The sequence below is a fragment of the Python bivittatus genome, unplaced genomic scaffold (assembly GCF_059951505.1).
Source record: "Python bivittatus isolate LINGU-HERP-01145 unplaced genomic scaffold, Pbiv_v1 ctg000690_np1212, whole genome shotgun sequence".
In the NCBI taxonomy this organism is placed as follows: Eukaryota; Metazoa; Chordata; class Lepidosauria; order Squamata; family Pythonidae; genus Python; species Python bivittatus.
This window is the reverse complement of record NW_028277096.1, coordinates 18,270,456-18,290,181: the sequence shown is the minus strand read 5'-3', so window position 1 is coordinate 18,290,181 and position 19,726 is coordinate 18,270,456. Positions and strand designations below refer to the sequence as shown.

At 42.1% G+C, this 19,726-nt stretch overlaps 1 protein-coding gene across 2 annotated transcripts in view; it reads right to left on the bottom strand.

Annotated features, from left to right (window-relative positions):
• The window catches only part of HNF1B (HNF1 homeobox B), an 85,317-nt gene that overhangs the window by 11,372 nt on the left and 54,219 nt on the right, over nucleotides 1-19,726 (bottom strand). For both annotated transcript variants that reach the window (XM_007431484.4, XM_007431485.4), the window contains exons 5-7: nucleotides 8,249-8,418; nucleotides 3,784-3,916; nucleotides 1,236-1,412 (exon numbers count right to left, since the gene is read on the bottom strand). In XM_007431484.4, coding sequence (XP_007431546.1) covers nucleotides 1,236-1,412; nucleotides 3,784-3,916; nucleotides 8,249-8,418 — 480 coding nt within the window. The remainder of the gene's footprint in view (nucleotides 1-1,235; nucleotides 1,413-3,783; nucleotides 3,917-8,248; nucleotides 8,419-19,726) is intronic.

Here is a 19,726-nt window from a genome sequence, read left to right as displayed (position 1 = left end):
AGTTCTGCAGAACTAAACATTGCAGAATGCTGGCTCCAAAAATGGTATGATGCTCTTACCTTACAAATAGCCTTTTTCTGGCGAGTAGATCTGTTTGGAAAAGTGGTTAAGACCATACTATTCTGACAGGGCATTGCAAGCTGAGGTTGCCAGATGCTGATCGGAGCCCTTGGATGATTGTGAACTGTGTTATAATGGATTTGAGTTTTAATACTGTAGTGTTTTTATTTGCTTTCATCTGTCCTGTTTTGTGTTTTTGCTGCTGTAAACAGCCAGGAATCTATGGATGCTGGATGTATATAAGTAGGAGAAGTAAATAAACCATCCAGAGTTGCTGGGAGTTGGGTGGCATATGCATTTAATAAATGATGATGATGATGATGATGATGATGATGATGATGATGATGAAATAGATAAGGCACATTTAACATAACTGACATATTTTAATTTTTTAATTCTCCCCTACTTAAAAAACATATAGCCCTGAATGTGGCTATGAGGAGCAGATTTGATTGCTCTGTTGGGTTTTTGCTTGTGTTGGTCAAAGACCGTATTAAATTCTACTATTAGATCTGCTAGTCCTGCTATATAGTTGTATTTTATATAAGTCTAGACCTTATTAAATTCCATATAATTTTAGATATCATGATTACATTTTAGATGTCATCAAATTTTTGTAATTTTAGATGTTATTAAATTTTAGGTAAATTTCAGATACTACCTTACTTATATCTTAGACGCAGACTGCTTCGTCTGAATTCTACCTATGGTTTTGTGCCAGGTTGTTTTATATATGTATCCTAAATATGTATTAAATGTTATCTAAATATTTCATAGTTTCATAAGTGAGCATAGGTCACTCATGAACAAACTTCTAGTACTGGTCTAAGATTGTAATAAACTGTACCTATCTATCTATCTGCTCTGTTGGGTTTGAAATCAGGGATCAGATTCCGCAGGTTTGTTTCCTTGGAACGGAGGATGCTGTCAATGGGTCCACCCTTGGGTTTTTAACCAGCAGAGGCATCTGTGTGTATGTGTCTGTGTGTGTGTCTGTGTGTCTGTGTAGCGGGAGGGTCGTTTCATAAAAGTGAAGATGGCAGGTGCAACCGCGCAATTGGAGCCCTTTTTCCCACGCCTGATTATTTATTTTATTTATTTACTCAATTTATTAGCCGCGCATCTCACTTCCCCCAGCCGCCATCTTTCTATCTCAGCCAACACAAGATCCTTACTGTGTGAATTCTGCAGCTGTGTCACGGCAGCCATGAACGGCTGTTGAGCCATTGGATTGGTTGACTGCTGCATGATTGACTGCTGGTGTGGGCTGTGCAGCTGTTGGGAGAACTGGACTGGCTGGAGGGCCACACTGTTGATAACGGGGACGCTCTGTGCCTGCGAACTGTTTAGGCCTGAAAGAGAGAAAGACAATGAGAGGCATCTGATGCAAGGCCCAGATCCTTCAGGTTTGCCTTGTAAGACCCACAGCATCCCTACAACTTCCCAGACAAAATTTCTCAACTCTTTCCATCGTCCAGAACCTGATTTTCCAGGGTGTTATTTTTTCATTGGAGTGTGATTGTTTTTTTGTTTGCAAGGATGTTCAGTTGCTTTTGGCTAAAGATCATTAAAACAGAATCTTGCACACATTGTTTTTGAGCAATGGTGTGATATACTCTTAACAACAGCCCTGCTTAGCGACCGTTCAAAGTTATGATGGCGCTGAAAAAGTAACTGTATGACCGGTCCTTGCATTTACAACCTTTGCAGCATCCCCGTGGTCACGGGATTGCCATTTGTGACCTTCACAGACGGCTTCCGACAAGCAAAGTCAATGGGGAAGCCAACAGGAAGTCGCAAGTAGCGGTCACGTGATGTTTTGCTTAATGACTGTGGGTGATTCACTGAACAACCATGGCAGAAGTGAGGTCATAAGCCTATCGTGGTCACATGTTGTCTTGTTTAACAACCTCATTGCTTAACAATGGAATTGCTAGTCCCAATTGTGGTCATCAAGCAAAGACTACCTATACTAAAAAATGGTGGGATACCCCTATTTCCACAAAAAAAAAAAAAAAAAAAGGAAACGACATCTTTAAGTCAAGTTTGACATCCATGCCATCTTTCTGATAGCAATACCAAGGTGATTTGCTTGTTTATTTGTTTATTTGTTTATTTATAATTCTTTCTTATATTTATAATTTATAATAATATATATAATATATAATAAATATATTATTATATTTATAATAATTATAAATATAATTGTTTATAATTCATTTATAATTTTAAAATTAAAATATAATTTACAATCATATAAAAAATAAGGCCACCCACCTCATCAAAGACTCTGGGCAGCATACAGAATGAAAAAGAAGGGTGTAAAACACCAAACAAAACAGAAAAGGGACTCTCGTGGGACAAACATCCACTAAGAGCCACAAAGCCCCCGACAGAGGGATCCCACATCCCCCCAGCCAGAATCTGGAGCAAGAGTCAGATCTCCCAAGAATATTTAAAAGAGGTTCTTCCCCATCCACCTGACCAGGTCCCACTTCATTTAACTTCCAGCATCAACCAAGGTTGGTTAGGGGTGGCTGCTACTTCTGAGATTGCTACTACTGCTGCTACTCTTACTACTCTTGCTACTAATAGCAGTAAGACATCTGTTTTTTGAGAACAGCAAATATCGCCTGAAATATCCATTTGATCTTAAACTAGTTTTGCATCTAGGATCTGTCTTGGTACAATATTTGCAGTTACTGGAGCCGGTGGACTTTGAACAACAAGATCCCTTCTTGTAGAGACGCCATCTCACGCTGTGTTTTCCTCTTGTGCTGATATATGTACGTATACATACAACGGAAAATGGAAACTCTACCCACCATCTTTTGGGGGAAACTTAGATTCAGCCTTTCTTGGAGGCTCAGAGGCCATATCCTAATTTTAAACCCCCTATTTATCATTTTAAAAAAATTAAAATGATAGCACATGAAAAACGAAGTACTCCCCCCCCCCCCACACACAAACTGGACCGCCTAAGTATTTTTAAGTTCTTTTAAAAAAGGAAGTGTCTAAAATGGAAGCTTTAAGGTTAAGCCCTTGGATAAATGGCTTTTCTGTTCTTGCCCAGGCTAGAGGAGTGGTGAGACCAATGTCATGCAGGCCCCCCACAAAGGGTCTTGCTCAGGTATGTCTACGGGGGGGGGGGGGGTAAAAACCTAACATAGCATCTCTGACATGATCAAAGCTCTGTCCTCTTTTTGCAGTATAGAAAAAGGGGTGGGGCTTTAATCACAGAGCTATGGCCACCATTTTGACTTTTTTGACCCCTCCCCTTGCAGAGGCCCTTGCAAACTGGGGGATGGGGCTGCCCCTTTTGGGTTGATGGCAGAGGTGTGCAAACAGCATTGGTTCCCACTTCCCCTCTCTTTCTTGCTTTCTTCACAAAGCCTCTTCCGAACCCATCACCGCTTCATTTTCTTAATCCCAATTTCCCTCTCCTCAAAAAACACAAAAATCAATATTCCTCTCTCTGAATATTTACTGAGCAATGGGAGACTAGCACCAATTAAAGCCAGTTCAGTGCTACGACAGTCAGTGACAATTGCAGGAAGAAGAAAGGGAGATATAGTAAATATTCTGCAAAATCGCTGGGACGGGATCCTGCCCTCTTGGACTCCATAAAGCTCCATGTTTCCTGATGGTGCTATATAAGGAAAGGGGTCATCATGAATAATTATGGAAACAAGAAGACTTTTGTCTAACGAATAAAGCACTTACTTTGTGTGATAGCCATGACTCCTGATAAAGGTGTCATAATAAGATTCTGGGATTGTTGTGGGTTGTGATGGGAAAAGCTGTGGATATTGGTAAGGGTACTGACCGGAGGGAGCCCACCGCCAGAAACTGTAATCTGTCAAGGGAAGAAAGAATGAACCAGTCAGAATTAAGGCGTGGACCGTCAACAACACACTATTATTCATCTTGTGTCATTCTTGTTGAGGCAGAGTAGCAAGATCCAAACGTTTTTAATCAACAAATATTTTATTTGTTTATCCAAAATATTCACAGCATGCCCATGGTCCTCAGATTGTACACAGAACTTTGCAGTGCCATCTTTGCCCTGTCATGATTGGCCCTACTGTTAGGTAGAGTGAACAACTGTCCCAAGTAGAAGATGATAGGCATAGCTGTGATCCCTCTCTAGCTGTCTCTTCTGGTGCTCAGGCTATTCCTCACCTATGGGGGACAGAGCTTATCCTGCACCAACTAAACTAGCTTGAAGCCATCAATGAGATCCCACTCCATTTCTAGTTGGAGTAAATTTCAACTACCAGCCCTGTTGCTTGCCTCCTCTATGTAGAATGGAAGGAGCGCCACCTTGTCCTTTGCTTCTTGCTGTAAAGTAGTTGTTTCAACTGAACAAGACCATTCAAACACGGCTTGCATTTTGCTTTAAGTGAAACTCAGCACAACCTCCCCCAACCCCTGAGATATGTTGCTAAGCATGATTTTAAATTCCTTCAACTTCACAACTCCTACAAGCGGTTCACTTGAGAAAAAAAGACTGTCTTGGAAATATGCCTCATATTTCACTTGAAGGGGGTGGTGGGAATCCTTGGCAACCTTCTGTCTGGAGGCCCATATGACCCTGGCTGAGAGAGTCAAAAATGACTTTCTGGATGGAAGACCAGGCTGTCTCAGTCAAGAACTATGCATCCCCAACCAAGGGAGAGAGAGAAAGAAAGGCTATAAAAACCATCCAGTGTGACATGAATCAGTCAAGCCAGGCCAAGAAAAATAACCCCACCAGATGAATTGCTAAAATATTCTCAGTCTTCTGCCACCGAGGGTTGGCAGAGCCCAAACAAAGAAGAAGAAAACAGATATAATAGTACAAAGGAGTTAAAGAAAATAAATATAGACAGACTTCAGATGAAGTGATAGATGTTTGAAATTGACTGTATTTTGCCAAGTTTGTTCACAGGAAAGGTTTTTAGGCCATCAGAGCATTGACTGTTTTTGTTGTCAGTTCTAATGGTCTGGCACTGTGGCATCCTTGAATTCTGAAAGTACATATTTTGTTCACCCAGGGGCATTGGTCAAGGATGGGTCTCCCTTCGTCTTGCCAACAGGCTGATGGGAAGATCAACAGTGGTAGGCAAACTGTTTTCTAGAGAAGTTCATCAAGCCTGGTGCCACCAACCTCATGGCCTCAGATTCCCCTCTCTATTAGGCAGGAGGCATTTCCATTATCTATGCTGTCCCCACAAAGACAGGGTAGAAAGAACAGTTGGATGGCTAGGGCTTGACGCTCCTCATGGCCAACAACATGTTCCCACCTTTGCATAGAAATACATTAGAGGACAGGGAGAGGCTTCTGTTGACATAGAGAACACTCATGTAGGGTTACTGGGTATTTGGCAAAAGGAGGATGTGTCCTCCTATTTGTCCTCACGTCCTCCATCCAGCAGACATAGCCTTAACATCAAATATTGTCCAGCTTTTTGAGTGACTTTTTTTTGTGGGGGGGGGGAACTGTGTTCACAACAGTAGTCATTCAAACTTTTGTTTATTGTGACCTTATAAATTGTCTGCTTCTTTTTTTCCCTTGTCCGTCGACAGACTCAACAGCAACTCAACTCAACCCAACAACTCAATAATTTACGTTACTTAATTTATTTCCTGATTCCAGCAATTGGCTTCAATCCAGCCCCTTCAAATCTACAATCACGGGAGTCTATAGATCCCATGACTCCTCATACATTTCTATGCTGAAATTTAAAAAGCACATTGTTGTCGATTCTGTATTATCTTTAGCATATGTTCTTGAAAATAAAGATTGTGGAGTCCTTGGGGTTCTCTGAGCTTGGTTGTTTTCTTGCAAACGTTTCATTACCCGGCTAGGTAACATCTTCAGCACAAACCCCATTCCATTCTAGCACTGAAGATGTTACCTAGCTGGGTGACAAAATGTCTGCAAGAAAGCAACCAAGCTCAGAGAACCCCAAGGACACCACAGTTCAACCCTGAGCTACACATATTCTCTTCTATCGGTAAAATAAAGATTGATTGGAAAAATGTTGCAATTGAAAAACCAGTCTTTCTGATGCTGGAAAAGGTAATTTCATAAACCTGTAGGTCTAAGTACATTGTTTTAGTTTTTTGCAGTAATTTTTGTCATGAATGCCAAGAAAGTTAAATGTGTCCTCCTTTCCCCCTCCATTTGTCTTCTTTTCCAATTGTCCATGTCTGCTTGTTCAGATATCTGGTAACCCTACACTCATATCACCCTCAAAGAAACCTCTAAGCAGGGTTGATCCAAGGCATCTTGCTGCCAACAGCAATAGACAAGATGGTGCTTCTTGTCCATGGGTACAAAGGTTGCTGACAGAAGAGAGTCCTTCAACCACCTCTAGCTTTTTAAGGACTCGGTGCTCATCGAGGAGAATAGCTGAACAGCCAGGAGAATGACAATGTGATCTCCATCATTGACAAAGGGAGCTGGTTGTTTCCCTATGTCCAATGGGATAGACCTGTCTTTGCTTCCTAGAAACCATACCGTTCAGCAGAACAAGGTTAAAAGCTCCTGACCTGGGATCAGACGGTCATATTTCACACCCTAAGCTGCCCATAAAATATAAAGAGAATAAAAACGTTCCTCAGCACAGGACATTGTTCCTTCTATTCTTCCCCTAAGGAAGGAGACATTCCTCGGCCAGGCATGCATACATAATACAATTTTTTTTAAAAAAAAAAACCTATTTGCAAAAAGCCAGCATAAGGTCCCAGCTAATCTTGGAAAAACAATTAGGACAAAAAAATATGAATTAATAAGGCCAAGGGAGGGGAAATCACTTGACTGGGAAAGAATTTAAACCCCGTGATAAAAGACCAACCCACTACGGCATTCTCTGGAATGATGGCCCCCCTAAGCCGTGCTTGGAATTAAACCCTGGAATAATTCATATGCCCAATTCCAGGGCAAATTCTGATTTATTTACGCTTTCACCTGCTATTAGACCAGGAACACATTTTAAAACATAGCTTGTTTTTCGCTATCCTGATCGTAGAACCCTAACCCTGTTTGCTTAGAAGCAAGCCCTACTGACTTTAGTCTTAGATGAGTGTGCACAGAATGATGGTGTAAAGCCCTGTGCACGTTCCCAGCCTGTTTGTGATCATAAATAAAAAGTGCAAGTGTACTTTCCCCCCAACCAGATCAGGGGAAAAAATATTGTAGGAAAGGTCCTTCCATTTCAACTATCAATAGGAAAAGCAGAACCCCCAATTCACATGGGGGTTATGAAGAGGGAAAACTGACGAGTAATCCCTGGAACCGTTTTGTGCTTGATTTTTGTTTCTTTTTAAAATCCTTTAACATTATTATTAAGCAAGAGTATAAACAAATCGACATATATGCTCTGCTCCTGAAAACAAGTGGTAGGAGAAAGGGAGACCGTTTGCCTGAAAAAGTGGCGAAAAGAAGAAGAAAATGATTTTATACTTTTCATCTGCCCAATAATCAAATATTGTCTCGGTGTTTTCTGTTTATACAGTTCTTCAGAAGAACCCTAATATATGTCTGTCATTGCAGCTGTAAATCAGGCATCAAGCTGGAGGTCTCACAGCCAAAAAACACCGTGAAACCAACTTTTCTATCACGGTGCAATGTCTTGAACTGAAGAATCCATTCCTATATTACAGCAAACGCTCAAGTATCAGTGGTACTACAGTGATAAAAGCATTGTTATTATCCTTTACTCCGTCTAATGTCCATATCTGAAGAATGGAAGGAAATAAAAAGGACTGTTGAAGCTTGCTAAATAAAATTATAAAATTTGAAGGGTTAAGTGGAATCTGGGATGACTTAATCAGGTTTTTAGTGGGAGTTTTTTTTTTAATCATGAGGAATGTCATCAGCAGTGAAGAATAAACAGTGATCCACCCCATTGTCCCAATTCAGAAGGCATTCGATCAATACACTGAGAACAGTTTTTATTGGCATGTTTCAATGCCTAAGCAGGGAAAGAGAAGGTCAGAGGGCTATTTCTCCTGACAGCACTCACTTTTTTCCCCCTCCCCATGCCTACAAGCACTTCATTGTTTAATGTAGGTCTTGTGAGAAAAAAAAAAAAAGGAGAGTTTTAAAGATGTAGAAAAAAAGAAAGTTTTGTTTGTTTTTTAGCTCCTAGGCCAACTTATCTTATCAGCACCTGAGCCACAATAGCCCAGGTGTGCTCACCATTTTACCGTCGGGGGACAGCAGGCTGTGGCTGTGACTTGGATCCAAACTGGCTGGAGACACTGGCTGGAGAATTGGCTGGCTGGTGGTCACCATCGAGTTGTTACCATGATGGCTGATGGTAGTAGAGGAAGTCACTTCATGGCCACCTGGCTGGTTGTAGCGGACCCCTGCGCAGAAAGCAATCACCATAGAAGGAATCATAGCATTTTCAAGCATAAATTAGCATAAACGCAGAAGTATCTTGATATTCTTCCCACCTTTTCAAAGGAGTGAAAAACTAGCTATATTGGCCATCCCCAGAAGTGTCTGCAGGGGAGTATGTGACAAATGACAAATGCTGTGTTGCACCGTCAGGCCACAAGCTCCAACTCTTTCATACAGGCATTGGGATGTTGCTCACAAGTATGAAAGAGGCAGAAAGGGAATCCTGTAAATGCCTCTGCTTTGCATTTGATCCCTAAAACATTCATGTGAGATAGGGAATTGTGGAAATTAGGGATTGGCTCAAAGCTGTGGTAACCCAGTAAACTTCACGGCTAAGGGATTGGAACAGTGATGACAGGATTATGTGAAGGTGTAAATGAAGGGTTATTTTTCCTTACACTATTACAATATATAGAAGCAGGACATATCCAGAATTCAGATGAAATCAAGGGCTCTGCGTGGATGTCACCTTATACTGTAGTCAAGTTGGAGTTGGGCGACAATAGAAGAGGAAGAGGAGGAGGTGGAGGTGGAGGTGGAGGCAAGAAAGTTTGGCTTTTGATCACTGATTTTCTGCTGTGTAAAAATATATGTTATGGCAGAAAAAAGGAAAAGATATTGCTGCTTTTCCGAACTGAATCCAAAGCATTGCGCAACTGATTATACAAAATCTTAGGGTCCTCCAGCATTTCGGATTCAGTCCCCCGAAAAGTATTTAGGAATGCACAAGAGTGCTGTTGCAACCATTCCTGGAATTCAGGGACACTCTGCTGAAACCAAGAACTCCAAGGTCCTAGTTCAACATATAGCAGTCAATACGCCCAGTGTCATAAAGAGAGAAGGCAACTCTCTAGAATGATAAGGACAGCAGTGGACCTACAACATCATTTTCTAGAGCAAGTGCCCCACTGCTCCATTTAAATCAGACTAACACCAAACAAACAGGCAGAAAACAATACTCTAATCAGGGAACCACCAAGGAGGAAACCACACCCCCACCAAACTGGCAGGGCAAGCTACTATAGATAAACAGGCAGCAAACCCCACACTCCCTCGCACTAATGATGTTACCTAGTTGGGTAATGAAACGCCTGCAAGCAAACCACCAAGCTCAGAGACCACCAAGAACTCCACAGTTAAATTCCCCCCCCCCCCCCCAGTTAAAAATCTACTGGCTATATTCACATAGCATACAATACCAAGCATAGTCAATTTATAAGCTAGGAGATAGATAGATAGATAGATAGATAGATAGATAGATAGATAGATAGATAGATAGATAGATAGATAGACAGACAGACAGACAGACAGACAGACAGACAGACAATTTGCAGTTTAATGTGTTGGGCTAACCCATCCATTTATTATTTCATGATTCAGTGTCTTATGCAAACCAGAAAATCAGTTAATTCAGTTGCTAAATACTGTGCAAACCCACATTTTTGGCCACAGAGTATCAGGTTGGTTAAATGATGCTCCCTCTCCTAGGTGTTCCTCTCCTAAAGGACAGATGGTTGTTGCTGCAGCAAATTCTGAAACTCCCCCAAAGGAGGTGATACCTCCCTCTGGTCTGTACGAGCTGCCATTCTGGCTACCTATGCCTTGATAATCACCCCAAACTCTGGAAACAGAGCAGACTCTTAGCAGAGATGAATTAACTGTGTTCATAGGAGACATTTAATCAAGTCAGCTAAAGACCCAATGTCCGTATTTGCACTTCATGCTTGGTTACGGGCTTCTCTGTGAGTTAGGCCACATCCATATAGCTGCTTTGCTGTATTCCCCTCCCAATCCACAGCCAGCAGGAAATCCACCCCAAATCTTGCTGCCCCCACTGTGTGCCCTTACCGCACACCCAGAAATGGATCTATGCTGTACTACTGGCCCGTACAGCTTTAATGTGAACCGGTGGTTCCCTTGGCTGAAGTTCCAGCTCTGAGCAAGGTCACTGAGCATGTTAAAAGCCCCCTCCAATTGGCATGTGCAACACTCTGGTTGCTCCATACATTGCAATTCCCCCCCCCCTTTTTGTTTCTTTTTCTTTCCCCAGTTGGTATTGCATAATAAAATATTACGCTTTTGAAAGAAAAACAGCTCTGCAAAGTTCCAACAAAACCTCATAAAAACTTAGAATCATATGACACGTTCATAGCTGAAGATAAGGGCTGATCTGCATGACCAGCTTGTCCCAGGGTGAGAACAGGCCATTAATAATTGCTAAGTGTCAGGCCTAGCCCAAGGAACTCCAAGAGACCATGCAAATTCAGTCCAGCTATGTTTATTAGCTACCACCTCTAGCAAGAATCTTCCCAGACTAAAACCCCAGTTCCCAAAGTCCTGCAGCCACAACAGTGTGAATTCCTCAGGGAGGTGCCAGTCTCATCCTCTTGTTCCTCCCACGCGGTTCCTGTGAACTAAGAAAATGCTTATCTCCCTGAGCTTGGCCTTCATAATTCCTTTCCATCACACTAAGGGCAGGAATGTACAACATTATCCACCTCCAGCCCCCTGGGAAGGCAGCCTTCAATGGTTTTTCTTGCTACACATCAAAAATAGTGTTTTCCCGCTTGTTCCAGCACAAATGGTGGTGTGTGGCCTGTCTGCTGCATTTGATTCTGTTGTAGGCAAATGCCTCTCCTCTGATTGGCTATTGTGTGCTGTGGCAGGAATGCCCCTCCCCTTTGGCCCTGCCTTCCTCGTCCTTTCCTCTTGGGTGGATCAGCTGCCTGCTCTCTTCTGAATGGAAAAGAGTGGACCTCTTTGTTTGTTCGTTTGCTTGCTCGTTTCACCAACAGACCAATAAAAGGCTGAGCTTTTTGTTGTTCCATCACTACACCAATGAGATGGTGACAGGGCAAGGTTTTAATTTTTTTACCAATTCACTGATGAAAAAGTGGAGCAGGGGAAGGGAGGGCCTGGTTTTCGTTTTTTAACCAGTTGAAACGGGCAAGGGTTTTGCCAGCGTCTCCTTCTAGCTGAAATAACAGGAAACGCTGTAAAACTCTTGGGGTGGTAGATCTCAAAGAAGCCCCCCATGGAAAGGAAGGTGATTGGTGCTTGCTGTCTTGGCGAGTAGGGGAAACCCTCCAATCAGGGGCCACGGCAGGTAGGGTCTGGATGGAAAATCTGCCATCAGCATGGCCAAAGGGGAAGAAGATTTTTTTCAGTTAACTTCATTTCCAGCTGGTTACATGTGGGAGACAAACAGCTGAAGGCCCTAAGACCCCAAGCTCTGAATCAAGAAACCAATTTAATCTCTGTTTAAACGTATCGCGGCTGCTTCTCATGAAGACACACTCAGTTGCAGCCCTCCAACCTGGGGACAGTAATTCTGGCCTATCTTCAATGGTTCTTAGTATCTTTGCTCTGCAGAAAAGACACTGGTGGCCCATCGTCTTGCTACGACTGCTCAAGGAAAAAAAACTTGTTCTGAAATGTTTCTATTCACCCACCTTGTTCCTGATGGATCAGGAAATAGCTCCCCACAATGAGATGGAAACCAACAGCGTAAACCCACCCCTTTATATATATTTTTTACCAACCAAGCCCAAGAGTTATGTCTTATGAGATTATGTACCCTTCTGAAACTTTCTTTGCTGTAGCATCTAAGATCAGAACCAACTACATCTTCACTGTTTTAAAATTCCAACGTTTAAGTTTTTGCCACCGAGATCACAACTTTCATGTTTTGGGCAGAGTGAAATAAATACCAAACGCTTAATCCTTCTTGAGAAAAATACTCACCAAGGTTATTTGTGCCTTATTTGCTACATGAATGGATCCCTGTGGCTCTCCGTTGACTTTTTCATCTTATGTTTTTCAGCATGGTTGTGGGGTCTTCCTGCCTTTTCGGATAGGCTATCTGCAACTGGGACTTTTTTTTAACTATTTAAAAATGTTATACCTTACCATTGCTTATTTATATTTTGCTTCCTCACAGTCACATATTTGAACATATACGCCTAAATTAATCTCTTTCTTTCTCCTCCTGTAACTAATCCCCAAACCAGAGATTTTAGCATCAATTGCCGTCATTTGTCCTCGCTCACGGCATCCCGCAGCTCAGTCTGAATAGCTAATTTAACTTTGTGGCATCTTCCAACTGCTCCGTGAGTTTAGCTGATGCCTGGGAGGGGCTGTTTATCTGGTGAATTTAACCTTTTGTATTATCTAAATAGGGCTTCTGTCTTTCTTTCCCTTTTTCAGTTACTTCTTTCCCGACCTTTTCCCTTGAAAAATAAAACAAGAACAGCTGCTACTACTACTACTACTACTGCTGGTGGTGGTATTTTGAACTCTGCTGAATGGGAGGAGCATGAAAGATAAAACAACTACTATTATTATTATGCGAATATATTTTGTTGGAGAGGATCACCCATATAACTAATTCAAACGTGTAGGGAAAATGCACTGTTAAAGCACTAGCAAGAAGGGGAAGCAGTCGCTCTGAATAAGATTGAAAAAAGAGAATATTTACACACCTATATACAAACACATGACACGTCTACACTACCAAAGGAACTATTTTCATCCTATAAAAACTGATTTTTTTTTTTACAGTACACAGGTCCTACAGAGGTGGTCTCATGAAATCGTGCAAGATCTCACCCAATCTCTTTGAGATTTAGCAGGTTTGAAGAGAGCCTGGTCATTCTGCAAAAGTGTATCAGGGGGACCCAGGCCTGAAAAAAATTGCCCAGCTCTTTGACCAGGCACTGCTTAATGAATCTTAAGAGGGGCTCAAGAAAGATGCCACCTCCTAATCTGGAGGACAGTGTCACCAGCTGGTGTTTCTCTCACCAGATGCTGAGTGGGAACAGAATACCTTCTGCAAAATGTCAAATGTATGCTTTTGTGTTTATTTGTTTAACTTATGTAATGCATAGACATCTCTTCCCATTTCACCACCCATTTCACCATCTCTTCCCATTTCACCATTTATTTTATCTATTGGACGTATCTTATGAAACAAAAATTAAGGTCTGCAGTCCAGCATTCTTAAATTGATGGCTCATTGCACCCACAAGCAATTGTGAAGAAAAACAGATATTGCCTCTGGTTCAACAGGTGCGCCGAAGTAGGTATGAAATGATTCATTGCAGAGGTGTTTAACTTAGTTAAAAATAAATGTCCCAAGCCTTCAGAGACAACCACAGAACTTGCTGGATGCCATACTGGGAAGCACATTTAGCAGATCAGAAATAATTAACCAAGGAGCCCAGCTGGGAAACAAAATCCCTATTATCAGTCCTGGGATTCAAAAGTGATTTGTTATAAACTGCCATATACCGTCAACCAAAAATGCTTGTCTCTGTCTATTTAGCAATCACAGCAGCTCTGTAGGCATCTGCAGAAGCTTCCTGCTTTCGCCCAGATGATGAAAGCGCCATTGTGCCACAAGCTTCGCTCTTTTCGCACATGCATGAGACATTGCCATGCGCGTACAGAAAAGGGCAGGGCTTGCATTGCGATGCTGCTTTTGCCATTCTGCCCCTTCTTGACTCCCACCCCTGCAGACACCAATAGGTCCATCACAGACAAAGTCTTCTTCAATTCAAGCGGAGCTCCTGGTGACTTCATGGGCACAGCCATGTAATCTTGGCAACAATATGGAAGTACTTGCTCATTGCCACCTCCTGGGATGGTGATTCGATTTTCCAATCTAGCTTGCATCCCTGGTATTTCCTGGCAAACTCTCATCCAAGTATTAATGTCTGACCATGCTTAGGGATCAAAGTTGGTTAGGTGGCTCAGTTTTATCTACTCTATCTGACAGTGTCTTTGTGTCGTGTGCCTTTACCACCATCTTCTCTATAAAATCCTTTTAGCAGGAAATGCCAAGACTTGATCCTGGTCTGAACACCTGCAGATCATTAGCTCTGCTATTCTGCCATGGTGTCCAAATGAGATTTGAACTTAATCTCAGGATTTCTCAGTTACACAAGCAGCAGTGTCACATCTACAGATCTCAGCAAGGCCCTAGATATGTTTCCTTCCTTTGTCCAATTTTTATAGCTGTCCACCTATCCAAGGAAACTCTGGGCAGTGAACAAATCAAACCAGAACATCCATAACACCAAAAAGAAACCAAATAAGGCCACATGAAAATCTCAATTCACACTTAACACACATACCTCCATTCCACAGCTCCAGTAACTACCATCCAGGCCGCAATGTTTGGGGGAAGAACCATGCCTTCACAGCCCTCTGAGAGGCCAGGAGAGTTGGGGTCCTCTGTATCCCACAAAGCTGTCTGCTCTGACTTTAACATTTGGGTTTAGATTATTTGAATTAAAAATAACTCAATAGATGCATCACCTTAATTTCCAAGAATGTGTCTGGACCCCAGATTATTAGATATAAACATGGAGGCTGGTTGTACCACATGTTTAGTTTGGAAGTAAGGTAGGGCAGTTGAAAGCCTGTAGGTCTCAGGTAGGGTTGCCATATTTGAGCTGCAAAACATAGGCAACCACTAGATGTCAATAAAGAGCTAGATTTTTCTATACATCTTGCTGCCCTCTAGTAGACCCCTATATTTTTGCAGCCGAAATATGCCAATCCTAGATTAAGGAAAAGGTGAGAAGCAACATCATCGCTTGCTACCTGGTAAATGGGACTGCATTTGTTTTTTAAATCAATACTTTCTCATGCCCTTTGATCTCCAAAATTCCTTCCAAAACTTTCATTCTATCGCAACACTTTTAGGAATAATCAAAGATTTCCCATGAGTGTGTCCATCATAATCTTTCAAAGCTTTCAATGTTCCCTATCGCTATTCATTTATGTATATCACTGTACAGTAGTAGCTATCCATTGAGACAGAGGGATAATATTTCATTTTTATTGAATGCCACATTCTCTTGGGTTTAATTTTCTGGGGATTGTATGCTGGCAGTGAGCCAGAGTGGAAAAAGGTCAGGACTAGCTTCTTTCATCTTTCTCTTTCTGCCTCCCTTTTTTTTCCTCCCTTCAACATCCCCCCCCCCCCAATTATTCCACTCTGTGCAAAAGAGACACACTGCAATTGCCAGAAGTTGGGATTGCTTGCTGGAAAAGGGATTTTGAAATTAAGCTAAGGGCTGAATGGAAGTGGGCTAAAAACAGCACCTGGCCATCCATCAAACTCATCCATTTTGAGCCCAGCAAAACCAGGTTACAAATCAGGAGGTAGGAACAGACCGACCACTGGTTGGATTGCACCAGGATTTGTTATCTAGGGAGAAATCCCCAGGTTCCATCTTTATTTATTTATTAATTCATTTTATTTATATTTCAAATTTAGATACCGCCCATCTCACAAAAAAGTGACTCTTCCAAGTCACCTGATGTCACAATTAAAATAAAGCAGCCCTTGCGTGAGCGTTTTAACATTTTTTGGATATCAGGAAGCAACGGGAACAAGCATTTTCACTTGTTTGTGGGATCAATGCTTGCAGAGAGCCAACATCCATCTATTTATGTATTTGTTAGATTATAGCCTGCTTTTTCTCCAGGAGCTCAAAATGACTTACAGGGGGATCCTCTTCATTTTATTCCTCCCTCCCCCATATAGTCCTGCAAAGTAGATTAAAATAAAAGAGGCAGACTGGCCCAAGGTCATCCAGTGAGTTTTCATGGCTGAGGACAGACTTAAACCTGAGCCTCTTAGTCCTATATCAACATTTTAACCCTTAAATCACATTGGCACAATTGCAACTTTCCCTTTCTGGTCAAGAGTTGAGCCCAGAAATGTCTCAGCCAGTCAGGGCTCAACTGTTGGCCAATAAGGGGTACCTCATCCCACCCCTCACTTTTGCACCTAAGACAAATCCCTTCCCTCCCTCCCCACCCCCCAAAAAACAACAAGGAACCTACAAGCATCTTGTCTGCTTCCTACGGTAGCTTAACCCTGACATGAAAGCTGTGTATGGCAAAGTAACCACACCAAGTGCCTAGCAATGGTATCAAGTGACCATCAGAAGTAATGTTCATTGGCTTCTGGAGAGGATCCAGCCCTATAACTAGTAATGCTAGCTGAATCACTCCTGCCCTAGATCTTCACTGCATGGAGTTCCATCCAGGATCTAGGGCTGCGTGCACAGACCCAACCTCACGAGCTCAAAGGTCTCAAGATGCCTTCTTCTGCAGAGGTCTCTGGCTCCCTCTGTTTTCCCATCCCTTCTAATGGAAGAACACTCTTTGAAAAATGGACTCTGGCCAGGAGAAGTGGACATCGCAGACATGAACAGGGTAAACATTGCTCAACTGGAAGCGTTGTCACCACATTCTTGAATTGTACTTCCTAAACTCATGCAAAGGGCGCCTAGGCTCGGGACAGATCAGAAAAGCCAAAGCATTGTTTGAACAATGGGAGGAAAGATCATGAGAACAAAGGAGTCGGGTTTTGAGGGCCTGGCTTTTTTCTTTTTTAAATAGAAACATAAATACAGTAAATGATTACTTCATTTTGCTTCTCTCCAGCGTATGCATACAGACTTGCCTTCAAAACTGAATGTTCCTCCATTTAAGGCATGTTAGTGCTAGATGAAGAAAAATCCTTAAAAGCGGGATATTTTATTTTATTTGTTTCATTATTAATCATATTTCTATGCCCGTGATCAAAAAAGACTCTTGATAGCTTACACAGAATAAATAATGCTGTTACAATATCCATGATACAATCTGAAAACCCAACATTATTTAATACGGATGACTAATATTAAAACTGCCTGTATTTAGGCCTAGACCTAGATATAGACCTCTTTCCAACCTGCACACAGTATGTATTTTGAGGTGTCCTTAACCAATAATGTATAGTTCTCAGTTTATGCATCAATTTTATTTTTTAACCATTGGATGGGAGTGGGGGAGGTACAAATTTGTTTTTATCTAATTGTGTCCCTCCCCCCATTTCTTGCACAGATTTTTCTAAAAGGTGTTACTTTTAGAACTAGATGAGACTATGCATCTTACAAATGCAACTGAAAGATATCGTGATAGTTTTACATGTGTTTTCCTTTTGGCTAGTCAGAGGACTCGCTTTAGCAACAATCACAGCCAGAAAAAGCAATGGATTAAGAACCGGAAAGCCTTAAACATTTGATGGTACATTTGACTCAGCAAAATGGAAACGCTATGCCAGCCAGACGAGAAGGCAAACATTTTCCTTGCTGCTGAATGCTTTGGGATAATGTATGGTGCAAAGGATATTGTCTGTGGTTTATGGAGAACCCGAGCAAATGGAAAAAGTCGGCCTTATTGTGCACCCTCTTCCCCTACCACAGCTTGAGCCAGTACCAGTGGAGAGAAATAGCCTTGGGCTCGACTCCCATTACGTTGGGATGGCTTCAGCCAACAGCGGTCCTGCCTCTGGGAAGTTTACAGTGCGTGGCTCACAAAGGCAGTTTTACTAGAATTACTGACAGAAAATAAAAGTTCATTTATGGGACCTGCCCAATTGTTTTTGACATTGGATAGCAAAGCCCACAAATGCCTTTCTTTCTTTCTTTCTTTCTTTCTTTCTTTCTTTCTTTCTTTCTTTCTTTCTTTCTTTCTTTCTTTCTTTCTTTCTTTCTCTTCCTCCCTTCCTCCTCCATGTCCTCCCTCCCTCTCTTCCTTCCTCTCTTCCTTCCTCCCTCCCTCCCTTCCTTCCTCTTCCTCCCTCCCCCTCCCTCCTCCATGTCCTCCCTCCCTCCCTCCCTCCCTCCCTTCCTTCCTCTTCCTCCCTCCCCCTCCCTCCTCCATGTCCTCCCTCCCTCCCTCCCTTCCTTTCTCTTCCTCCCTCCCTCCCTCCCTCCCTTTCTCTCCCTCCCTCCCTCCCTCCCTCCCCTCCCCCTCCCTCCCTCTTTTTCTTTTTCTTGCTGCCAGTTTCAACCAAAGCACAGGAGATGCCAGTTCCAGACAACGTGGGCTGAACGGACAACTTTGAGAGACAGAATTTATCTCAAACTGGATTAGAGGTGGGGCTCAACATTAGAGTGCACATCTCCATGGAGCCCCTCCTAATTAAACACTGACACATTTAAATGATTGAAAATCAGTGAAACTTCACAAGGTTGCCAAATCCTGAAACAATTCAGTCGTCATGCATCATACGATGGGAAGGATGGATAGGCCCCTGAGTCCAACCTCTTGGTTGGTGCAGAAATCCAAATTTTTGCCCAGCCTCTCTTGGACACATCCAGCGAAGAAGAGCCACTATGTCATGTTCAGGTACTTGAAAAGTACTGTGGTTGAGAGTAAGCCTATCCTGCTCCTTCATCCCGTCCTCAAAAGATCAACTTTCCATTCTCCTAGTCCTCCTAGTTGTCCTTTTCTGCACTTATTCTGGTTTCTCTGAATCTTTTTAAAAGTATGGCACCCAGAATTGGCAAGATGCTTGCAATACATTCAGACCAGTGCAGAATAAAGTGGAACTGCAACTCCGCATTCTTTGGAAATCCTACTTCCAGCGATGCAGCCTAAATTACAGTTGCTTGTTTAGCAGTCACATCATCATGCTGGCTTCCTATTCAACTGACAGATCAATTGCTTCATTTTAGAACATGCTTGCAGAGCACTCCATGAGATGTCTCGTTCCAGCTTTCCATGGAAGACCATGTCTACATGGAAAAGGAAAGAGATTCTCTGGCCATCACTAATATGTCCTTCCTCCCAATGCAGATAACCTTGCAGCATTGCACTAGGTCTGGCTCCATTTTAGTCATAATTCAGTTTACAAAAATGACCATCTCCATATTGCTGGCTGTCAGTTTGATAGTCTAATTCCGGGCGAACGCTTTTGAATCTACTGTCCATCCATGTAATTGGATGATCTTGAGTTCTAGGATTCCAAGAGTGGAAGGCAAAGTTGTTCTGCCTCCATTTTTTCACATCATGGATCAGATGATAAACCTGAGCAATTCCTCAGTCCTTTCCTTAGTTTATTTATTTGTCATTTAGATCCTACCTTTATTCACAAAAGTTTATATCATCCTACCCCATCCCATTTTAGTCTCCCAATACCGTTGAGGGAGATGAGACTTAAAAATTAGTTTATGCAATACACTATGGCATAAATGCAGTTTGTTAGGATTTGGCTTAGAATATTGTGTGAATCCATCCAACTGTGACTTTATCAACAAATCAGGATTAAACAAACCACAGCTTACCATATTATGAACCCTGCCTGAAAATTTGTAATGGCTTAAGCTTGGTATTTCACAGCCAAATGGAGTTTAAACTGAGGTCTATCTTCTTTCTTATCTGTTTCATGTCCACTTGGGGATAGTGAAATCAGAACTGAATGCA